Genomic DNA, 21,297 nt, shown 5'->3' with positions numbered 1-21,297 from the left:
AGGCTATATACAGGGGCCCGGTACTGAGTTAATGTGCGGGGTATAGGTTAGTCAGGCTATATACAGGGGGCCCGGTACTGAGTTAATGTGCGGGGTATAGGTTAGTCAGGCTATATACAGGGGGCCCGGTACTGAGTTAATGTGCGGGGTATAGGTTAGTCAGGCTATATACAGGGGGCCCGGTACTGAGTTAATGTGCGGGGTATAGGTTAGTCAGGCTATATACAGGGGGCCCGGTACTGAGTTAATGTGCGGGGTATAGGTTAGTCAGGCTATATACAGGGGGCCCGGTACTGAGTTAATGTGCGGGGTATAGGTTAGTCAGGCTATATACAGGGGGCCCGGTACTGAGTTAATGTGCGGGGTATAGGTTAGTCAGGCTATATACAGGGGCCCGGTACTGAGTTAATGTGCGGGGTATAGGTTAGTCAGGCTATATACAGGGGGCCCGGTACTGAGTTAATGTGCGGGGTATAGGTTAGTCAGGCTATATACAGGGGGCCCGGTACTGAGTTAATGTGCGGGGTATAGGTTAGTCAGGCTATATACAGGGGCCCGGTACTGAGTTAATGTGCGGGGTATAGGTTAGTCAGGCTATATACAGGGGGCCCGGTACTGAGTTAATGTGCGGGGTATAGGTTAGTCAGGCTATATACAGGGGGCCCGGTACTGAGTTAATGTGCGGGGTATAGGTTAGTCAGGCTATATACAGGGGGCCCGGGACTGAGTTAATGTGCGGGGTATAGGTTAGTCAGGCTATATACAGGGGGCCCGGTACTGAGTTAATGTGCGGGGTATAGGTTAGTCAGGCTATATACAGGGGCCCGGTACTGAGTTAATGTGCGGGGTATAGGTTAGTCAGGCTATATACAGGGGGCCCGGTACTGAGTTAATGTGCGGGGTATAGGTTAGTCAGGCTATATACAGGGGGCCCGGTACTGAGTTAATGTGCGGGGTATAGGTTAGTCAGGCTATATACAGGGGGCCCGGTACTGAGTTAATGTGCGGGGTATAGGTTAGTCAGGCTATATACAGGGGGCCCGGTACTGAGTTAATGTGCGGGGTATAGGTTAGTCAGGCTATATACAGGGGCCCGGTACTGAGTTAATGTGCGGGGTATAGGTTAGTCAGGCTATATACAGGGGGCCCGGTACTGAGTTAATGTGCGGGGTATAGGTTAGTCAGGCTATATACAGGGGCCCGGTACTGAGTTAATGTGCGGGGTATAGGTTAGTCAGGCTATATACAGGGGGCCCGGTACTGAGTTAATGTGCGGGGTATAGGTTAGTCAGGCTATATACAGGGGGCCCGGTACTGAGTTAATGTGCGGGGTATAGGTTAGTCAGGCTATATACAGGGGGCCCGGTACTGAGTTAATGTGCGGGGTATAGGTTAGTCAGGCTATATACAGGGGGCCCGGTACTGAGTTAATGTGCGGGGTATAGGTTAGTCAGGCTATATACAGGGGCCCGGTACTGAGTTAATGTGCAGGGTATAGGTTAGTCAGGCTATATACAGGGGGCCCGGTACTGAGTTAATGTGCGGGGTATAGGTTAGTCAGGCTATATACAGGGGCCCGGTACTGAGTTAATGTGCGGGGTATAGGTTAGTCAGGCTATATACAGGGGGCCCGGTACTGAGTTAATGTGCGGGGTATAGGTTAGTCAGGCTATATACAGGGGCCCGGTACTGAGTTAATGTGCGGGGTATAGGTTAGTCAGGCTATATACAGGGGGCCCGGTACTGAGTTAATGTGCGGGGTATAGGTTAGTCAGGCTATATACAGGGGGCCCGGTACTGAGTTAATGTGCGGGGTATAGGTTAGTCAGGCTATATACAGGGGGCCCGGTACTGAGTTAATGTGCGGGGTATAGGTTAGTCAGGCTATATACAGGGGCCCGGTACTGAGTTAATGTGCGGGGTATAGGTTAGTCAGGCTATATACAGGGGGCCCGGTACTGAGTTAATGTGCGGGGTATAGGTTAGTCAGGCTATATACAGGGGCCCGGTACTGAGTTAATGTGCGGGGTATAGGTTAGTCAGGCTATATACAGGGGGCCCGGTACTGAGTTAATGTGCGGGGTATAGGTTAGTCAGGCTATATACAGGGGCCCGGGACTGAGTTAATGTGCGGGGTATAGGTTAGTCAGGCTATATACAGGGGGCCCGGTACTGAGTTAATGTGCGGGGTATAGGTTAGTCAGGCTATATACAGGGGGCCCGGTACTGAGTTAATGTGCGGGGTATAGGTTAGTCAGGCTATATACAGGGGGCCCGGTACTGAGTTAATGTGCGGGGTATAGGTTAGTCAGGCTATATACAGGGGGCCCGGTACTGAGTTAATGTGCGGGGTATAGGTTAGTCAGGCTATATACAGGGGGCCCGGTACTGAGTTAATGTGCGGGGTATAGGTTAGTCAGGCTATATACAGGGGGCCCGGTACTGAGTTAATGTGCGGGGTATAGGTTAGTCAGGCTATATACAGGGGGTCCGGTACTGAGTTAATGTGCGGGGTATAGGTTAGTCAGGCTATACACAGGGGGTCCGGTACTGAGTTAATGTGCGGGGTATAGGTTAGTCAGGCTATACACAGGGGGCCCGGCACTGAGTTAATGTGCGGGGTATAGGTTAGTCAGGCTATATACAGGGGGTCCGGCACTGAGTTAATGTGCGGGGTATAGGTTAGTCAGGCTATATACAGGGGGCCCGGTACTGAGTTAATGTGCGGGGTATAGGTTAGTCAGGCTATATACAGGGGGCCCGGTACTGAGTTAATGTGCGGGGTATAGGTTAGTCAGGCTATATACAGGGGGCCCGGTACTGAGTTAATGTGCGGGGTATAGGTTAGTCAGGCTATATACAGGGGGCCCGGTACTGAGTTAATGTGCGGGGTATAGGTTAGTCAGGCTATATACAGGGGGCCCGGTACTGAGTTAATGTGCGGGGTATAGGTTAGTCAGGCTATATACAGGGGGCCCGGTACTGAGTTAATGTGCGGGGTATAGGTTAGTCAGGCTATATACAGGGGGCCCGGTACTGAGTTAATGTGCGGGGTATAGGTTAGTCAGGCTATATACAGGGGGCCCGGGACTGAGTTAATGTGCGGGGTATAGGTTAGTCAGGCTATATACAGGGGGCCCGGTACTGAGTTAATGTGCGGGTTATAGGTTAGTCAGGCTATATACAGGGGGCCCGGTACTGAGTTAATGTGCGGGGTATAGGTTAGTCAGGCTATATACAGGGGGCCCGGTACTGAGTTAATGTGCGGGTTATAGGTTAGTCAGGCTATATACAGGGGGCCCGGTACTGAGTTAATGTGCGGGGTATAGGTTAGTCAGGCTATATACAGGGGGCCCGGTACTGAGTTAATGTGCGGGGTATAGGTTAGTCAGGCTATATACAGGGGCCCGATACTGAGTTAATGTGCGGGGTATAGGTTAGTCAGGCTATATACAGGGGGCCCGGTACTGAGTTAATGTGCGGGGTATAGGTTAGTCAGGCTATATACAGGGGGCCCGGTACTGAGTTAATGTGCGGGGTATAGGTTAGTCAGGCTATATACAGGGGGCCCGGTACTGAGTTAATGTGCGGGGTATAGGTTAGTCAATGTGATTTGTACATGTAGGTTAGGCGTAAAGTGACTGCATAGATGATAACCAGCGAGTAGCAGTAGTGTAAAAAAAAAAAAAAAAAGGGGGGATCAATGTAAGTAGTCCGGGTGTGCATTTGATTAATTGTTCAGCAATCTTATAGCTTGGGGGTAGAATCTGTTAAGGAGCCTTTTGGACCAAGACTTGGCGCTCCAGTAACGCTTGCCGTGCGGTAGCAGAGAGACACATCTATTACTTGGGTGACTGGAGTCTTTGACAATTTTTTGGGGCCTTCCTCTGACACTGCCTAGTGTATGGGGCGGCAGGGTAGCCTAGTGGTTAGAGCGTTGGACTAGTAACCGGAAGGTTGCAAGTTCAAACCCCCGAGCTGACAAGGTACAAATCTATCATTCTGCCCCTGAACAGGCAGTTAACCCACTTCCTAGGCCGTCATTGAAAATAAGAATTTGTACTTAACTGACTTGCCTAGTTAAATAAAGGTAAAATGAAAAAATAAAATAAAATATTGGTCCTGGATCGCAAGAAGCGTGGCTCCAGTGATGTATTGGGCCGTACACATTACCCTCTGTAGCGCCTTATGGTCAGATGCCAGGCAGTTGCCATACCAGGCGGTGATGCAACCGGTCAGGATGCTCTCGATGGTGCAGCTGTAGAACTTTGTGAGGATCTGGGGGACCCATGCCAAATAGTTTGTCTCCTGAGGGGGGAAAGGTGTTGTCGTGCCCTCTTCACGACTGTGTTTGAACCATGATAGTTTGTTGGTGATGTGGACACCAAGGAACTTGAAACTCTCGACCCGCTCCACTTCAGCCCCGTCGATATGAATGGGGGGCCTGTTCGGTACTCCTTTTCCTGTAGTCCACGATCATCTCCTTTGTCTTGCTCACATTGAGGGAGAGATTGTTGGCATGGCACCACGCTGACAGGCCTTTGACCTCCTCCCTAATGGTTGTCTCGTCATTGTCGGTGATCAGGCCTACCACTGTTGTCATCGGCAAACTTCATGTTGGTGTTGGAGTCGTGCTTAACCACACAGTCGTGGTTGAACAGGGAGTACAGGAGGGTACTAAGCACGCACCCCTGAGGGGAACCGGTGTTGAGCATCAGTGTGACAGATGTGTTGTTGCCTACCCTCACTACCTGGGGGTGTCCCGTCAGGAAGTCCAGGATCCAGTTGCAGAGGGAGGTGTTTAGTCCCAGGGTCCTTAGCTTAGTTATGTTAGTGTTTCAGGATCAACTGTTGTAATTGAACGTGTCCAGTCCTACTCTATTGTTGTCATTAGACTTGCCTTCTCGGTTTGGCCTACAGGTCACCTCTAGTCGGCAGTGTCTGTGTGTATGCCAGTGGCAGGTGTTAAGGTGCTGCTGACTGTCTATTAGGGTGTCAGTGTTTGTCTCTTATCCTGATTAGAGTGGACTGGTATTCTTTAGGCCTATAGATAGCTGTACAGCAGAATGTATTATACCCCTCTCTCCCCCTTCCCTCCCTTTTCAGGCCTGTTAGCTCTGGCTCATCACTCTCAGGGCCAAGTATGATCCACATCCCCTGACATGCTGAAGCTAATGTGGACATAGCAGAGCCATTCGTTCATTATTATTTGAAAATGTATATACTATAAAATAAATAATTTGGGTATGCAAAAAATATAAATATATGTATGAATGTACAAATTATTATTATTATTTTTTGCATATCCAAATACCTACTATTTAGAACGCAAGTGCGGGTATTCGTACACGGCCTGTGGTTTTGGACAAAGACGGTGGTTTTGCACATTGCGTGCGTTGGATGTCCCTTGTTGCGGTAACATTGGCCTCCTCCTTTAGAGTCCACTGCTGCATCACTGCTGCCCTAGTTGGTCATATTGTACAGAACCAGGGCAATAATACATCACAGCCACTTAAGCCTATTTTAATAGACTGTGCACTTAAGCCTATTTTAATAGACTGTTTTACAGTGCAGCCAGGCATATTCATGCGCAGATGATTTGATTTGGCTGTTGGGTGGATATGCTGTTTCTATGCATTTTATGCGGTGTGTTGACCATCCACACTTTGACAAGTACAAGGTTTGTCATCAAAATCCTGCTCCGCATTTATAGGCTAAGCGAAGGATAAGGCTAATTTTTTTTTTGTTGCCATTTTAACAAGGCATATTGAGAGATCTGGATGGATGGTAGTTAGGCATTAGGATATTTTAAAGACACACAGTTGGCCTGACTAAAAGCAGTCTGAAGAGTAGGGTGGATTCTTTGTGAAATATTAATATATGAGGAGTTTCTTAGGAAACTAACCATGTGGTGGTTTGGATGAGATACTGTAGAAGAGTACCATCTGCATTGTTGAAGAGAGTTTGGGGATACAGTGGGGAGGATGTGTGCAGTCAGGACACGTGAACGTACAGTAGCCTATTTCCTGATAGGAATGTGTTGTGTGATTGTGTTTGACCAGTATAAAGTAAGAGGGCATCATTGTGTCATTTTGTTTTTCCCATTATGCCGGTATTTAACATGTCTTTGTGTAGGACCATTGTGTCGTGTCCCTTGTATGGACATAGGTATGCGCATTATTCACGTGCTTTGCCTGTGTGGGTGCTTGTGGGGTAGAGAGTCTGTGGTGAATGTGTGAGCCACTGTCCTGCCTGCTGGGCTGTCTGCCTGCCGGGTGGACTGCTGGCGGTGTCCCTGCCTGCCTGCCTGTCGGTGTCCCTGCCTGTCGGTCTGCCTGCCTGCCTGCCTGCCTGCCTGTCGTCTGTCTGTCGTCTTTCAGTGTTTCTGTACTGAGACTGTTTTGTGTGTACTATGTATACACAGCCATACCTGTGCCAACCCAGCATTTTGTATGGTTGCATAGGTTGCAGTTCCCTCAGTTGGCCTTGCGGCGTCGTCTTGGCCAGTTGAGCTGCATGTCCCGGCCCGCCTTGCGGCTGCGCTCATGGCCGCTCAGCTTCCTCTACTACTTCCTGACCTTCGGTGCACTCAAGCCCCTGGCAAAGGTTTGCTGGAGACCAACAAGCAGGGTGAGTATTTACCTGCTCACAGATGCTGCATAATTTATTTGTGTATATCTGGGGGTTTGTGTGTGAATGTCAATCTCAGCATCCAGGGGTACCAACTCTTAGAATACTTGTGGAGTAGATTGAGAGTTCCTCTCTTACAAGGTAAAGTACAACGTGAACACTTAAAAAGCAATATCATCACTCTAATAACCCCTATGGTCGTTAGTTTCCCCTGCGTCGTGGCGCTAGGTTTTCTCGGCTAGAGGTGGTGTGTTAGAGGCACTGATGTGGGTGTGTAGGGATGGGCACAGCTATTTAAATATCCGAACAGACGTTAGCATTCCATTACTTTTATCTATTTATTGAACCTTTATTTAACTAGGCAAGTCAGTTAAGAACAAAATCTTATTTTCAATGACGGCCTAGGAACAGGGGGTGACCTTGATAATTTATTGTTAAAACGAGAGGCTGCCTGGATCTTTAACTTAAAGACCCTTGCGCCCTTCGGTCTCAACGTAGACTTTGATTTAAAGCCATTATTGTGACTTTGCCATTGTAATTGTTTGTAAGCTTGTGCAGTCAAATAATCTATCCATTTGTTTGTATGCTATTTTAATATTTGATAATTAACCAATGATATTAGGCCACGATTACAGACACCTGTGTCTTTTGACACTACATAATCGAGTCATCCCGCAGTGTTTGTGATTATACCCTGATGAAAACAGCTTGGCTGTCGAAACGTTGGTAATTACATTTTTGCATCTGAGCTCCTAGAGTGTGCGGCTCTCTTTTATTTTCAAGGCCTAGGAACAGTGCCTGTTCAGGGGCAGAACGACAGATCTGTACCTTGTCAGCTCGGGGATTTGAACTTGCAACCTTTAAGTTTACTAGTCCAATGCTCTAACCACTAGGCTATCCTGCCACCCCATGTTATGGCAAGAACAGCTGAAATAAGCATAGAGAAACAAAGAGCATAAGAGAAACGACAGTCCATCATTACTTTAAGACATGAAGGTCAGTCAGTCCAGAAAATGTCAAGACCTTATGAAACTTTCTTTAAGTGCAGTTGCAAAAACCATCAAGCACTATAATGAAACTGGCTCTCACGAGGACCGCCACAGGAAAGGAAGACCCAGAGTTGCCTCTGCTGCAGAGGATAAGTTCATTAGTTACCAGACTCAAAAAATTGCAGCCCTAATAAATGCTTCCCAGAGTTCAAGTAAAAAACATAATCTCAACATCAACTGTTCAGAGGAGACTGCGTGATATCAGGCCTTCAAGGTCAAATTGCAGCAAAGGAATTGCTACTAAAGGACACCAATAATAAGAAGAGACTTGCTTGGGCAAAGAAACATGAGCAATGGACATTCAACCAGTAGAAATTTGTCCTTTTGGTCTGAGATTAAAGACTTTTGGTTCCAACCGCTGTGTCTTTGTGACGCAGAGTAGGTGAATGGATGATCTCTGCATGTGTTGTTCCTACCATGAAGCATGGAGGAGGAGGTGTGGAGGTGCTTTGTTGGTGACCGTCTGATTTTATTTAGAATTCAATGCACACTTAATCAGCATGACTTGCCCAGCGTTCTGCAGTGATACGCCATCCCATCTGGTTTTCGCTTAGTGGAACTATCATATGTTTTTCAACAGGACAATGACCCAAAACACACCTCCAGGCTGTGTAAGGGCTATTTGAACAAGAAAGAGAGTGATGGAGTGCTGCGTCAGAACCTGGCCTCCATAATTACCTAAACTCAACCCAATTTGAGATGGTATGAGTTGGACTGCAGTGTGAAGGAAAAGCAGCCAACAAGTGCTCAGCATATGTGGGAACTCCTTCAAGACTGTTGGAAAAGCATTCCTTCAAGCTCTGAGAGAATGCCAAGAGTGCAAAGCTGTTATCAAAGTGTGGCTACTTTGAAGAATCTCAAATATAAAATCTATTTTGATTTGCTTCACACGTTTTTGGTTACTACATGATTTCATAATTTTGTCTTCACTATTAGTCTACAATGTAGAAAATAGTATAAAAAAAATTAAAACCCTTGAAGGAGTAGGTGTCATAACTTTTTACCTGTACTGTATCTGACTGCTTTTTTTTAATGTAAAGACTTTGTATTAAATGTAATAAAATTATTAGACTATGCCATTATACATTTTAATAAAACAATAGTTTCATGAGTTTCGCCCCATTTAATAATAATAAAATGTACCTGTAGCCTACACACTTTTCACTCTTGTCAATCAAAGCATTACCGTTAGAGGCTCCATGTGTAGCAAGTGAAGTGAGAGATTTTTAATCAATGTAAAATGGATTTACAATTATGGAATTAAGTTGGCTTAATTAGGAGTAGGCTTCAATGATCAACCAAATGGTAGGCTGTTTAATATGAAAGAGTTGTTGTCATCAAGGACGCACAACAAAATGGCCTCAATTAGCCCAGCTAGCTAGCTGGCTTACTAACTTAGCTGACGTAAAGGAGCTAGCTAGCTACGTTAATCAAGACACACTACCAGATGAGAGGATAGAGAACCTATCGCAGCAACAAGTTTGTCTATCTCCCTCCATGTCAGACACACCCGCCCCTGGTCCTCTCGCTCCCCTCCCCCACCCGTCTGTGCTGAGGGCACAGTCCCCACCCCCACCCGTCTGTACATAGTGCACTGCCTCTCCTGAGACGAATAGTGAAATCATTTAAAATGCCCATCCTTGTGTGAGGTGTACTCCCCCCCCTCCCCCGACACAGATGGCTGGACCCATATGGACCTGCAGAGCTTCCCTGTACAGGCCCTACCGTACAGCCTATCAAAGGCCCTTTGTGTGGGCCACACAATAACAGAGAAATGCTTTGTTTTGTTCTTCTGCTTTGCTCGCTCGTGCTGTCATAGTCACAGGGCGACTGAGTGCACTTAGTTTCAATGGACGCTGTTTTTCCCTTACCATCAGCCAATAAGCATTTAATGTTAATTAAATGTTGATCTATTCCACCTCCCCTGGACCATTTTTCAAAGGAGGAACTCAGTCGTGGAGATGGAACTTGTCTGCCATACATAGCATCTGCTGATCTCATTTTCTGCAGTTTGGACATTATCTGTGATTTATCTTTAGCTACAGGAGCTAACTACCTGTGAGTTATGTGGGCGGATCTAGACTCAACAGGCAGCACCGGTGGCTTAAATTCAGGACGGTGTGTTATGTTCCAGAGCATTCGGATAGTAATGTTGTAGAACAGACGTACTCTATATACAAAAGTATGGTTACTCCTTCAAATTAGTGGATTCTGATTTTTCAGCAACACCCGTTGCTGACGGGTGTATATAAAACTGAGCACAAAGCCATGCAATCTCCATAGACAAACATTGGCAGTAGAATGGCCTTACTGAAGAGCTCTGACTTTCAACGTGGCACCTTCATAGGATGCCACCTTTCCAACAAGTCAGTTCGTCAAATTTCTGCAATGCTTTAGCTGCCCCGGTCGACTGTAAGTGTTGTTATTGTGAAGTGGAAATGTCTAGGAGCAACAACAGCTCAGCTGTGAAGTGGTAGGCCACACAAGCTCACAGAACAGGACCGCCGTGTGCTGAAGCGCAAAAATCGTCTGTCCTTGGTTGCAACACTCACTATAGAGTTCCAAACTGCCTCTGGAAGCAACGTCAGGAGCTTCATGAAATGGGTTTCCTTTGCCGAGCAGCCGCACACAAGCCTAAAATCACCATTTGCATCGCCAAGCGTTGTCTGGAGTGGTGTAAAGCTCGCCACCATTGAACTCTGGAGCAGTGGAAATGCGTTCTCTGGAGTGATGAATCACGCTTCACAATCTGGCAGTCTGATGGACAAATCTGGGTTTGGCGGATGCCAGGAGAACGCGACCTGCCTCAATGCATAGTGCCAACTGTAATGTTTGGTGGAGGAGGAATAATGGTCTGGAGCTGTTTTTCATGGTTTGGGCGAGGCCCCTTAGTTCCAGTGAAGGGAAATCTTAACACTACAGCATACAATGACATTCTCGACGATTCTGTACTTCCAACTTTGGCAACAGTTTGGGGAAGGCTGTTTCAGCATGACAATGCCCCCGTGAACAAAGCGAGGGCCATACAGAAATGGTTTGTCGATCGGTGTGGAAGAACTTGACTGGCCCTGACCTCAACCCCATCGAACACCTATGGGATGAATTGGTACGCCGACTGCGAGCCAGGCCTCATTGCCCAACATCAGTGCCTGACCTCACTAATGCTCTTGTGCCTGATTGGAAGCATGTCCCCGCAGCAGTGTTTCAACATCTAGTGGAAAGCCTTCCCAGAAGAGTGGAGGCTGTTATAGCATCAAAGGGGGGACCAAATCCATAGTAATGCCCATGATTTTGTAATGAGATGTTTGATAAGCAGGTGTTCACATACTTTTGGTCATGTAGGCTACTTCTCTATCAATTAGTTTGATCTGTACGTTATAGTTCATCTGCAAAGTTCCGTATGTTGCGACCAGGAAAACTGGAAAATGCATTTTTTGAGGAACCAAACCGGAAGTGAACTATACTGTTCCGGAACAGAACCGTTATTTTAAAAGCTTGGGAATAATGTTATTTTACTTTCCGGGAACTTTCTTTCTCATCAACAAAGTGCCTATGCAAAGCCCTCACTCTCACTCAAACTTGTTCCAATGTCTGCCTGCCAGCTTAAAATCTTTGCCAGTGAGTGTATAGGCTACCTGCGCTTCCCCCTCCAAAGCATAGGCTACTGTAGCCTACTGTAGCCTACTGACGTTACAAGCGTGGTATAGAAATTAGGGACAGATTTTTTTATTAGATTTATAATGGATTAACTTTTTCAATGTTCGTTAAAGATACTATAGTTACTATAGTAACATTTCACATTGGATTTATTAACTACTAAAAGGTAAGACGTGTTTTTATTTACATTCTGGTGCCTCTACATCCACAAGCTTGTTAGCTAGCTAGCTGTGGTCCAACGTTAAGTCAACTCTGAAGGTCGAAGACATTCAAAGTTCCTTCATAAAAGCCGCTCCCCCGTAGGTATAATTCTTTGGGCCTAATTCAGATAGTGCATGTCATAAGATGCTGAACACTTCAAACCAAGCCTCCTTCTCCAACCTTTCTTGCTCCCTCCCCATCTGCAAAATTTGTCGCATCTCGCACCCAAATTTGTCTCTCCAATGCATGTGAACAACTATGACTTGCTTCCTCCATAGCAAGCTGCTCTATGCGCACTGATTGGTGAAGTAATTTGATGTCGAGCTAAATGTTAAAAAAAAGGATCAGAAAGGAACGATATAAACATTCACTTTTTGGGGGTTTGAGTCAGTTCAGATCTTAATTTTGCTGGCTGGAAGGGGGGAAAAAACAATGGTTCTGTTCAGAACGAAATGATTGGAAAATAATTTGTGTTGTAACCCACATTAATTAAGCCCCAGTATTTCTCCCTACGTTTATATTTCTGTTCAGTCTGAACTCTGATCACCTTCATGGTTTTTAATTTAGCCCTGAACTCCATGTGGATTGAGCCACACTATGGATCAAATGGATTTTCTAGACCCTTTCCCCTCCTACCTACCTACTTACCTGTTTAACTCCTATTCTATTTTAAGTCTATTTTAAATCTGCCATTGTGTTTATTAATTATTCTGTCCTCGCATCTGAGGCCATGTAAAAAAATATATATATGTATTGTGCCGCGGTCTATTCGTAGCTGTGTTGTACTTGGACGGATTTGATCCTGTAGGCTGCAGATCCCTAAAGTGCACAGTCAACTAATTATAATTAACAAGGCTTGCTTCCACACATCATGATTAGCCTGGTATTAAATTAATCATGTTTTGCGTATTTAACCCCATCTATATCATCAGATATCTTGCAACATCCGATTCGCAACATTTTCGAAGGGGAGGATAGGTAAGCTTTATTAGAGCCCTTTTCTCCTCCTTCCTCATGTCAGCTGGTCCAGAACCTGACTAATCCACTTAGCTAGGCAGAAGCTATTGAGGATGCCAGCCTGGCCCAGCGAACAGCTAGAAGCAGCAGCAGCAAGTCAAGCAGCAAATCATATGGATCGCTCAGGCGATAGAGGAGTCTAAACAGTCCTGACTGCTTGCAGGTGCTAGGAGGGTCAGATCATCAGATCGCTTTGTCACTCTTCACTTCAACGCACACTGAATTTCGTGCTTCACATTGTGTGAGTCGCAGATGGATGTTCTACACCTGTGCAGAGAAGTCAAGTGACAGGCGGCTCCTTCAACTTGACTGGTCACATCTCATGGATACGGAGATAAATAGAGTAGAAGGGGATGCAGGAATCAATGAACTTTCGATTTGTTTTTTTTTATGCTGCTGCTCAGATGTGGTTGTGTTTTGGTGAGTGCAGCTTAGGGCTAGGTTTATGTTTAGATATCCTTAAAGCCGTGAATTGATGGCTTTGTATGCAACTGAAACTTTGCAGTTATCTGGAAAAGTTGAATTTGCAACTACCTGTTCACTTTAGGCTTTTACAATGCACCTGTAAACTAAGACAGAACTTCAGGTGTGCAAAAGTTTGATCTATTCAGGCACCTTAAAACGCTGTCACCACCTCAACCTTACTACCTGTCCCGCACATGGCCTTGATGCAATTGACCTAGTGGGAGGCTAATACTTTTATTCAAGATGTCACCTTGCCTTCAATAGCCCTGTCTGCTAGGGTTCTAGCTTCTCCTTCTAGAGTTCTCCCAGTAGAGAAGAAGTTGCCCGGTGCCAGATCTGTTTGTGCACTGTTGCCAACTTCTATGGACGTTTGGTGTAACAATGACCATAGGAGTTGGCCAGACCACAAAAACAAGGAGCCAGGATGTAGCCAATGTGAGAACATGGAGTTTAGCTATGTGTAGTGTAACCCAACATTCTCCTCCTCCTTCGTTCAGGTTGCTCTGTACAAGACCATCCCGACACGGCTGCTGTCTCGGGCCTGGGGTCGGCTGAACCAGGTGGAGCTGCCGACCTGGCTGAGGAAGCCAGTCTACAGTCTGTATATCTGGACGTTTGGTGTCAACATGCAGGAGGCTGCTGTGGAAGACCTAATTCAGTACAGGAACCTGGGAGAGTTCTTTAGACGGAAACTCAAACCGGCTATCCGGCCCGTGTGCGACTCACACTGTGTGGTAAGTGTGTGTTTGTGTGTGCGTGCATGTTCACAGGTATATGTGAACGGTCTATGTGTGTGAACGGTGTGTATGAATTTGAACTACTCTTCCTGCTCTGTGTCTGATCAGAGTTGTCTCTACTGGCTTTTATATACACAGAGGAGTAGATCCCTGGCTAAAGCCATAATGTCTGTGTGCTTTTCAGATCAGCCCAGCAGATGGGAAGATCCTGCACTTTGGGCGGGTGCGGAACTGTGAGGTGGAGCAAGTCAAAGGAGTCACATACTCTCTGGAGACCTTCCTGGGACCACACACCTGGGCTGAGGCCATCAACAGTACCATCAAACCATCAAGTGAATACCTCTACCCTTTCCCCCTCCTGGTCTAATGCCCAATCCCAATTTGACCCGTAATCCCCCCCTACCTCCTTTAGACTTGTTGATCTCAAAGGTTTGTATGGAAATATTACACGTATGTTATAGACCTAATAGACTCAGAGATTAGGGCTCATTTAGGATTGGTTTGTATGACACACCTTGCCTGCTGACCAGAACGGTGGATGTATGTGTGTTTTCCCAGATGAAGAGGACCCCAGCTCGTTTCAGGACCTGCTGGTGACTAAAGAGGGGAATGAGCTGTTCCACTGTGTGGTGTACCTGGCTCCAGGAGATTACCACTGCTTCCACTCCCCCACAGACTGGAGGGTGGCCCACAGAAGACACTTTCCTGGTCAGTACCCTGTTAGGACTGTCCTACTCCTACTATACGCATCATATATAAACACCAGAATTACTCTGCTATGGTAGGATGATGCTAGGACAATCCCAGGATGTCCAGGACACACACCATAATCATTCTACATACTCAGACTTGCCATGCTGCACCTTGCACCCTCACTCCTATCTGATCTAAAATAGCACAGTCCTAAAAATCATATTTGGTGTTTAAATATGGTGCTGCTTGCAGTGTTTGTATTATACCTCATGTTTTGTGTCATGTCTGTATAGCTGTGTATTTACCTCCTGCTCCCTGTCTGTGTCCCTCCCAGGCTCTCTGATGTCAGTGAACCCTGGCGTGGCCCGCTGGATCAAAGAACTGTTCTGCCATAACGAGAGGGTGGTGTTGAGCGGAGAGTGGACGCACGGCTTCTTCTCTCTCACCGCTGTAGGAGCCACCAACGTGGGCTCCATACGTATCTACTTTGACAAGGTTAGTTATCGCTACAACCCACTTAGGGTGAATGTTTACTAGTCTGACCCATAGACATTAAAACCAGTAGATAGTGATAGCGCAGACTAGAAGTCATCCACGCGTCATCGTGAGATTTCCATAGAAGTATTTGAAGCACGCCATATTGCTGACTGGCACAAAAATATCGCTAAGGATCATGGTGAAAGTGGGCATAACTAGCAAAGGATCATGGTCATCCTGCCCAAGAGACGCGCAAAGAGTGCATGAGGGCGAGAGCCTCCTCGTAACCTGCCAGCCCGTGATTGGTCTGTGTCAGCACGTGGTCCTGTGTGACGACAAATGTACTAGTAAGAATGGATCACTATTTAACTAATATCTCAATTTGTAGCGAACTTTAAAATAATTCACGTTTGGGATCGAACTTGATCATAATAAACACATTTTAGAGCCCAAAACAGACATAAATATAAAGAATAGTTTGGCTGTTCTGGCGATCGTAATTTACATAGGCTTTCTAGGGCAGACCAGGACTTTTGACACCACTAGGTAGCTACACAGTAGCCGACCAGCAGAGCTGGTCCAGACCAGACACTGGGGGCCTGGTCTGAGCCTATTCTGGTACCGTGCCATAGTATTTACTCAAAGATGAATTATTAGGACATAACAGTACATACAGTAGAAATAATGCTGACTTAAGAGAGGTTCTGACCCATTGTCACTCTGACCCCTATTACACTTCTTCTCACAGTATGAGCTTTCACTCCCTTCAGCTCCCTCTGCTTCCTATCCCACTTACCTGTACGTCAGGCCATTTCCCTAAGCTGCCAACACACACACCGGATAGGCCTATTTAATCTCTCCACTCTGTGTTTAAACTGACTGATTTCCCATAGGAGCCATATACTTCCATTGATTAGACCTGAGGCTTAGGATGACGTGGTCGCTTTAATATGTAGGTGAGGCGGTTAACTGTAAGCCATCACCATCACCTGCTCTGGGTTTGGCTGTCATTAAGAAGAGCCTGATCAGGAAGGGGGAAGCGAAGGAAGGCTGAGAAGAGGGGGGAGGTGGAATGGGAGGGAAGACAACTAGGAGGGGGAGGGAGACGAGAAAGATAAAGTGAGGGGGGCCAGTGGCACAAGCTGTTCCCAACCAGACCGTCAACATCATAACAGGATGATATGACTTCATTCAGCAGCTATCATGCTGCTCATCGTCTAATGGGGCTTAGTCCAATTTAACTATTCTCCTCAAATTTTTTACACATCACATGATGGGCACTGGATAAATGGGGCAGTTATGAGATATCCTTTCATTGTTAAGGGTTGGTTGGAGTAGGGTGCATTAAACATCAGGGCTATGGGTTTGATTCCCCCATGTGTCACGTGTACTTAATATATGCGTGACTAAGTCGCTTTAGATCAAATCCTTTCCACCAGATGCTCAAAACACTTGACATTGTATGCATTGGATCATTATTATAATGTATTTACTAAACTGTATCCTATCTCTGTCTCTCTGTCTGTATCCAGGAGCTGCGCACTAACAGCCCACGCTACAGCAAAGGCTCGTACAACGACTTCAGCTACTTGTCCAACAACAACCAGGAGGGAGTGAGCATGAGGAAAGGGGAGCACCTGGGAGAGTTCAACCTGGGCTCCACTATAGTCCTTCTCTTCGAGGCTCCGCACGACTTCAGCTTCAACCTGAAGGCCGGCCAGAAGATCCGCTACGGAGAACCCCTGGGGACTGTGAGCCGAGATGGACAACCAGAGAGACACTCTCTGGGGGAAAACGGACTAAAATAAACTGATGGGGACACTAACATGTGTGTACAGATTTGAGCGGAGGTGCAAAGGCTGACTTAGACACACACTCATTCACACACTGATGGACTTACAGAAAAAACTCAGTCACCACTGTTGCATTACTACCAAAGGGTCTCCCCGTTTTCATCGACTAGAGTTTCTATTAACAATTTACTTATTTTGTCAGTTGGACAGTTGATTACAACTAGTGTACATACCTGACCAGCAAAAGCAAGATAGTTTATTGCAATTAGTTGCATTTACTTTCCATAAGAATAACGACATAGCTTTAAAAATAATATTTTTTTTTTACTAAATTGTACCCATATTGCCTTTTGTCAGGGGTATCCTCTTCAACTAGGAGTTCCTCCTGAGATTTCAGACACAAGCAGCAAGACACCAGCCTGATTACAGATCTGGCTAGTGCTGTGTAGCCCAGCTCAGATCTGGGACCAGGCTAGCAAGACACATCTCCACACATACAGATAACCCCTGTCACACACAGCCTCTATCATGTGGACAGGCTTCCCTATACAATGTACAGTATACACACACCTACAGTACACATACCACAAAGAAGGAATGTACCAGAGGCCACACGTCTACCCTCTTCCTTCTCTAATTTCCCTTCATTCTGATACTGAATGCCTTCCTGTTCTCCTTTGGTCTCTCCCTCTTCTGCCATCCCCAGAAAAGGGGCTTGTGTTGGGGGTGATTATGTGGACTCTTCCCTCCCTGTCATGGAGGTACAGACTGACACCACTCCTCCCAGTCAGACAAGTCTGGGTCTTATTCATTAGGCACCTGCCAGAAGAAAACAGGCTGAATAGTTTGACTTTCCGTTGTAAAATGTTTTGCCTCAGTCTGCCCTAATAAATACAACCCTGTTGTAGAAAGCCCATGATGTACGATCTCTGCCATCCCAGCTATGCGTTATTACTCACCATTAGTGGTAGCTAGTAGCGTTGCCTGCCTGATGCCAATTATCGCTGTTGTTTTACTGTAAGTGATGCCTAACAGGCAGTGCTTGACTTGGGACTGAGCTACCCGGAGGCCTTACCGACACTTCAAATGTTTGATGAATTGCGTACCGGCTCCTATATAAAACAAAGTAGCCTGTCACCGGTCTAGATTCATACACAGAGACAAAGTTTGATCAAAGTGGAATGAAGGCAGGATCTGCATTGACTAGCAATGGCCAATGGGTATTCATTTTCTGACTCCGCTTTGTTCCCGTTTATTTGCCAGTAGGATGTCAGTTCAAGATTGTGCCTATTGAAAATGAGCCAGCCTGAATGCGCATGAAGGGCTTTTGCCAAAAGAGGGTTTATCAGGTCATGAAAAGGCATTTCATGATTTTTGCTAATGTAATTCATGAAGCCACACTTAAAAATGGACATATCAGCCATTATCGGAATGACCCTTCAGTGTGTGTGCTAATTTCTGCTGCAGGTAACGTAAAAAAATTATAACAATTGACAAATAACTTGCTGTGCATAGATCTCCCCTGAAGCATGAATATTTGTGCCTTATACATAAACATGTATAGTAGCCTACCTTATCCATTTGATCTCTGATTCATTTAATAAGGGAATCATTTGATTAAAAACAAAGATATTTGGTTGTAGTGTTGCAATATTTTATATGAAGTGTGGCAACCATCCTCCAGGATAGCTACTAGGTGTGCAGGCTTTTCTTCAAGTCCTGGTCTAACCACATTGTAGCATAAACATCAGCTGCTCAACAGAACCTTGATAAGAAGTGTTTCAGGCCTGGAGCAAAAGCGAAGCCTGCACACCCAAGAGCTCTCCAGATGGAGGGTTGACCACATGTTGACAAGTTTGTGGGGGGTTAAGTGTCTTGATTAAGGGCACAATGGCAGGAGATTGAAGGCCTACATGGGATCAGACACAGCAGTCTTCCAGTGTCAATAATGCTTTCTATTTCATGCAGGCTATAATAATAGTCATGAACATTTGGTTAAACGTCCGAAGTAATGGAAAATGTCTATGAACTCTTAAAATAATCTCTGTAGCATACCAGTTGTGAATTTCGGTGAACATGATCTAATGGATAGGCTGGGGCGGCAGGGTAGCCTAGTGGTTAGAGCATTGGACTAGTAACCGAAAGGTTGCAAGTTCAAATCCCCAAGCTGACAAGGTACAAAATCTGTCGTTCTGCCCCTGAACAGGCAGTTAACCCACTGTTCCTCGGCCGTCATTGAAAATAAGAATTTGTTCTTAACTGACTTGCCTAGTAAAATAAAGGTAAACAACAACTTGGAACAAGACAGCTCCTGCACTACTTTCATTCCAAGTCAAGCACTGCTAACAGGTGTCTACATGGAGGGGGTTCAAACCAGGTGGATCTCTTCTAATGGAGTTCTATTGTAGCGTTACAGTTTAGCATGGCAGCATAATGGCACTTTCATTCCTAAATGGCTGCTAAAAGATATGTCACATTGTTTAACATATGATGAGTTGTGTTAATCTAACCCAATCCATTAATGGACTAAATCCTGACGTATTCCTCTGAATGGAGCCATACCTTTTTATGCTAATATACAGTGCAGCCCTCTGACCGTCATTCCAAAAACAAACCTATGACAATGTGCAGCACTGGTGGTAGGATCATGGGAGAGAATGTGCAAACTGGTACTGGCAACTGATACTTTTGTCTTCTACTGTTCGCTTGATTTGGAATAAGTTGTTACTGGAAGTTATCTGCCTATGACAGTTAACAAAAGTTTATTTAAGATTGTAAAGCTTAAGTTATGCTGATATCAATACTAACTATGTATCATGCACTTAATGTATAATGATTGTGATACCCAGGGCTGAGCTGGTTTAAAGCAAATGTTTTATGTAGTTCTGTTCGTTTTATAGTAGTGCCAAACATTTATTTTGGGGGTTTTAGCTTTTCAGTGTATTTTTTTATGTTTTGCTTTGAACAAATGTGGACATTTGTGCTTTTTGTGTTGCTGCTGCTGGATTAATTCTCTGCATGAGGGGGTAGAGACCTCACCTGACTCTGACCCGTGGGTAAAGGACCTTTTAACTTTAGCCTCAGAGGAGTGGGGGTCACAGATGTGACAGACCGGGGCGATGCCGGTGACACAAACTCCCCTTGGCTACATCGTTGTTCCACAAAAAGTGTTGCATACAGAAACCAAACACCAGGGTCTGGCCTGGCTACTGCCTGTTGCACACTTGTTTTTATATGTACATTGTAATATACTTGAATCATTCAACACTGCATAGATTTTAACCTGAATTGTTTGAAAAGCAAGAAAACATGTCTAATAAATTGTGTATTCTTAAAAATGTGTTTTTGTATATGTGTGCGTGATGAGAAAGTATGTACTTCACATATTTATAGGATTAGAGATGACCTCCAGAGCTAAGCTACTCCATGCTGATAATGTTGGGGGGATTTGATTGGAACACAAGGATAAATGTCACATTGGGTAATGGGAGCAATCCCCTGCTATGTAAATTAGCTTACGGTAGAGGTTACCCTAAATCACAGATCTAGGATCAGATTCCCCTACCCCCATTCCTAATGTTGATTGTAAGGATGAAGAAATATGACACTGGTGAAGCAATTTAAACTAAGCTCACACTCCTTGTGCTACTTTCTCTCACTGATGAAATGAGGGTACTGCACCGACCTATGGGGAAAAAGTGCAATGTATGGATGGCTACATGGTTGTGAGGCCAATTCTGAAAGTGAAAAACGACTCAAATATATGCAGGCTAAGAACAAATGCACAAAAAAGGTGCCACGCCTTATTAACTAATGTGAAAAGGGTTGACGAGGAAAACAAAAGGCCATAGAATTATCTTACAAAAGCATGACTTTGAGCGTATTTTTGTTCTAGTGGGGACAGTAACATTAATCTGTAAAACATGTACTTAAAGGCAAATACAAATGTAGAAATTAATACATGCATTTCTAAAGCTTCCAAAATATTTTGTACAATGTTGGGGGAGTGCCAAGATGGAGGCACTCCTATTAGTCATCGAGTGTGTATATATAAATCATTGCGGTTTACGTGTGTGTGAATGCCTGCCTGCATATGTGTGGGGTGTGTTTGTCTGTAAGCAAACTCTTGTTCACTTTGATCCATTTAACAAACATTGGTATGAGGAATTTTTGCTGAGTGCAGACATGTGCAAATGTAAAGGTTCTGGGTCAAAGCAGAGGAAATGGCTGCAGGAATGTGTTTCATATGGAACCAGGTTCATGTTTAACACCGGAACTAAGCCTAAACACCCATTTAGGCAGCTATGTCGGCAGTCCTGTTCAGATTGACTGAAATATCCTGATTTAAACATAGAATGCTCTCTATTTTTATTTAGTATAAACCACTCCCTGCAACTAAAAAAACTCTTAAATATAACAAACGCAGACTAAAAATAACAAACACAAATCTTTGTCATAGGGTTTTTGCTGCTGTCCTTTTTATCATGACCAACCTGTGTGATTATAGCTTTGAGTGTTTACACTGTCATTTACCAGTTACATTATATTAGGGCTGAGTGAAGTGAATATTTGCAATGG

The 21,297-nt window shown here is 45.2% G+C and overlaps 1 protein-coding gene across 5 annotated transcripts in view; it reads left to right on the top strand.

The window, feature by feature from the left end:
• LOC118387442 (phosphatidylserine decarboxylase proenzyme, mitochondrial-like) overlaps positions 1–20,057 on the top strand; it is a 50,910-nt gene extending 30,853 nt beyond the window's left edge. For all 5 annotated transcript variants that reach the window (XM_052525592.1, XM_052525593.1, XM_052525596.1 and 2 more), the window contains 6 exons: positions 6,465–6,630; positions 13,517–13,753; positions 13,941–14,088; positions 14,315–14,464; positions 14,784–14,944; positions 16,459–20,057. In XM_052525592.1, coding sequence (XP_052381552.1) covers positions 6,465–6,630; positions 13,517–13,753; positions 13,941–14,088; positions 14,315–14,464; positions 14,784–14,944; positions 16,459–16,734 — 1,138 coding nt within the window. In that variant the 3' untranslated portion in view covers positions 16,735–20,057. The remainder of the gene's footprint in view (positions 1–6,464; positions 6,631–13,516; positions 13,754–13,940; positions 14,089–14,314; positions 14,465–14,783; positions 14,945–16,458) is intronic.
• Positions 20,058–21,297: the final 1,240 nt, after the last annotated feature.

The sequence above is a fragment of the Oncorhynchus keta genome, chromosome 9, assembly GCF_023373465.1.
Source record: "Oncorhynchus keta strain PuntledgeMale-10-30-2019 chromosome 9, Oket_V2, whole genome shotgun sequence".
Classification (NCBI taxonomy): domain Eukaryota; kingdom Metazoa; phylum Chordata; class Actinopteri; order Salmoniformes; family Salmonidae; genus Oncorhynchus; species Oncorhynchus keta.
The sequence above is the reverse complement of the archived record's forward strand: the minus strand, read 5'-3'. Positions and strand labels throughout refer to the sequence as shown.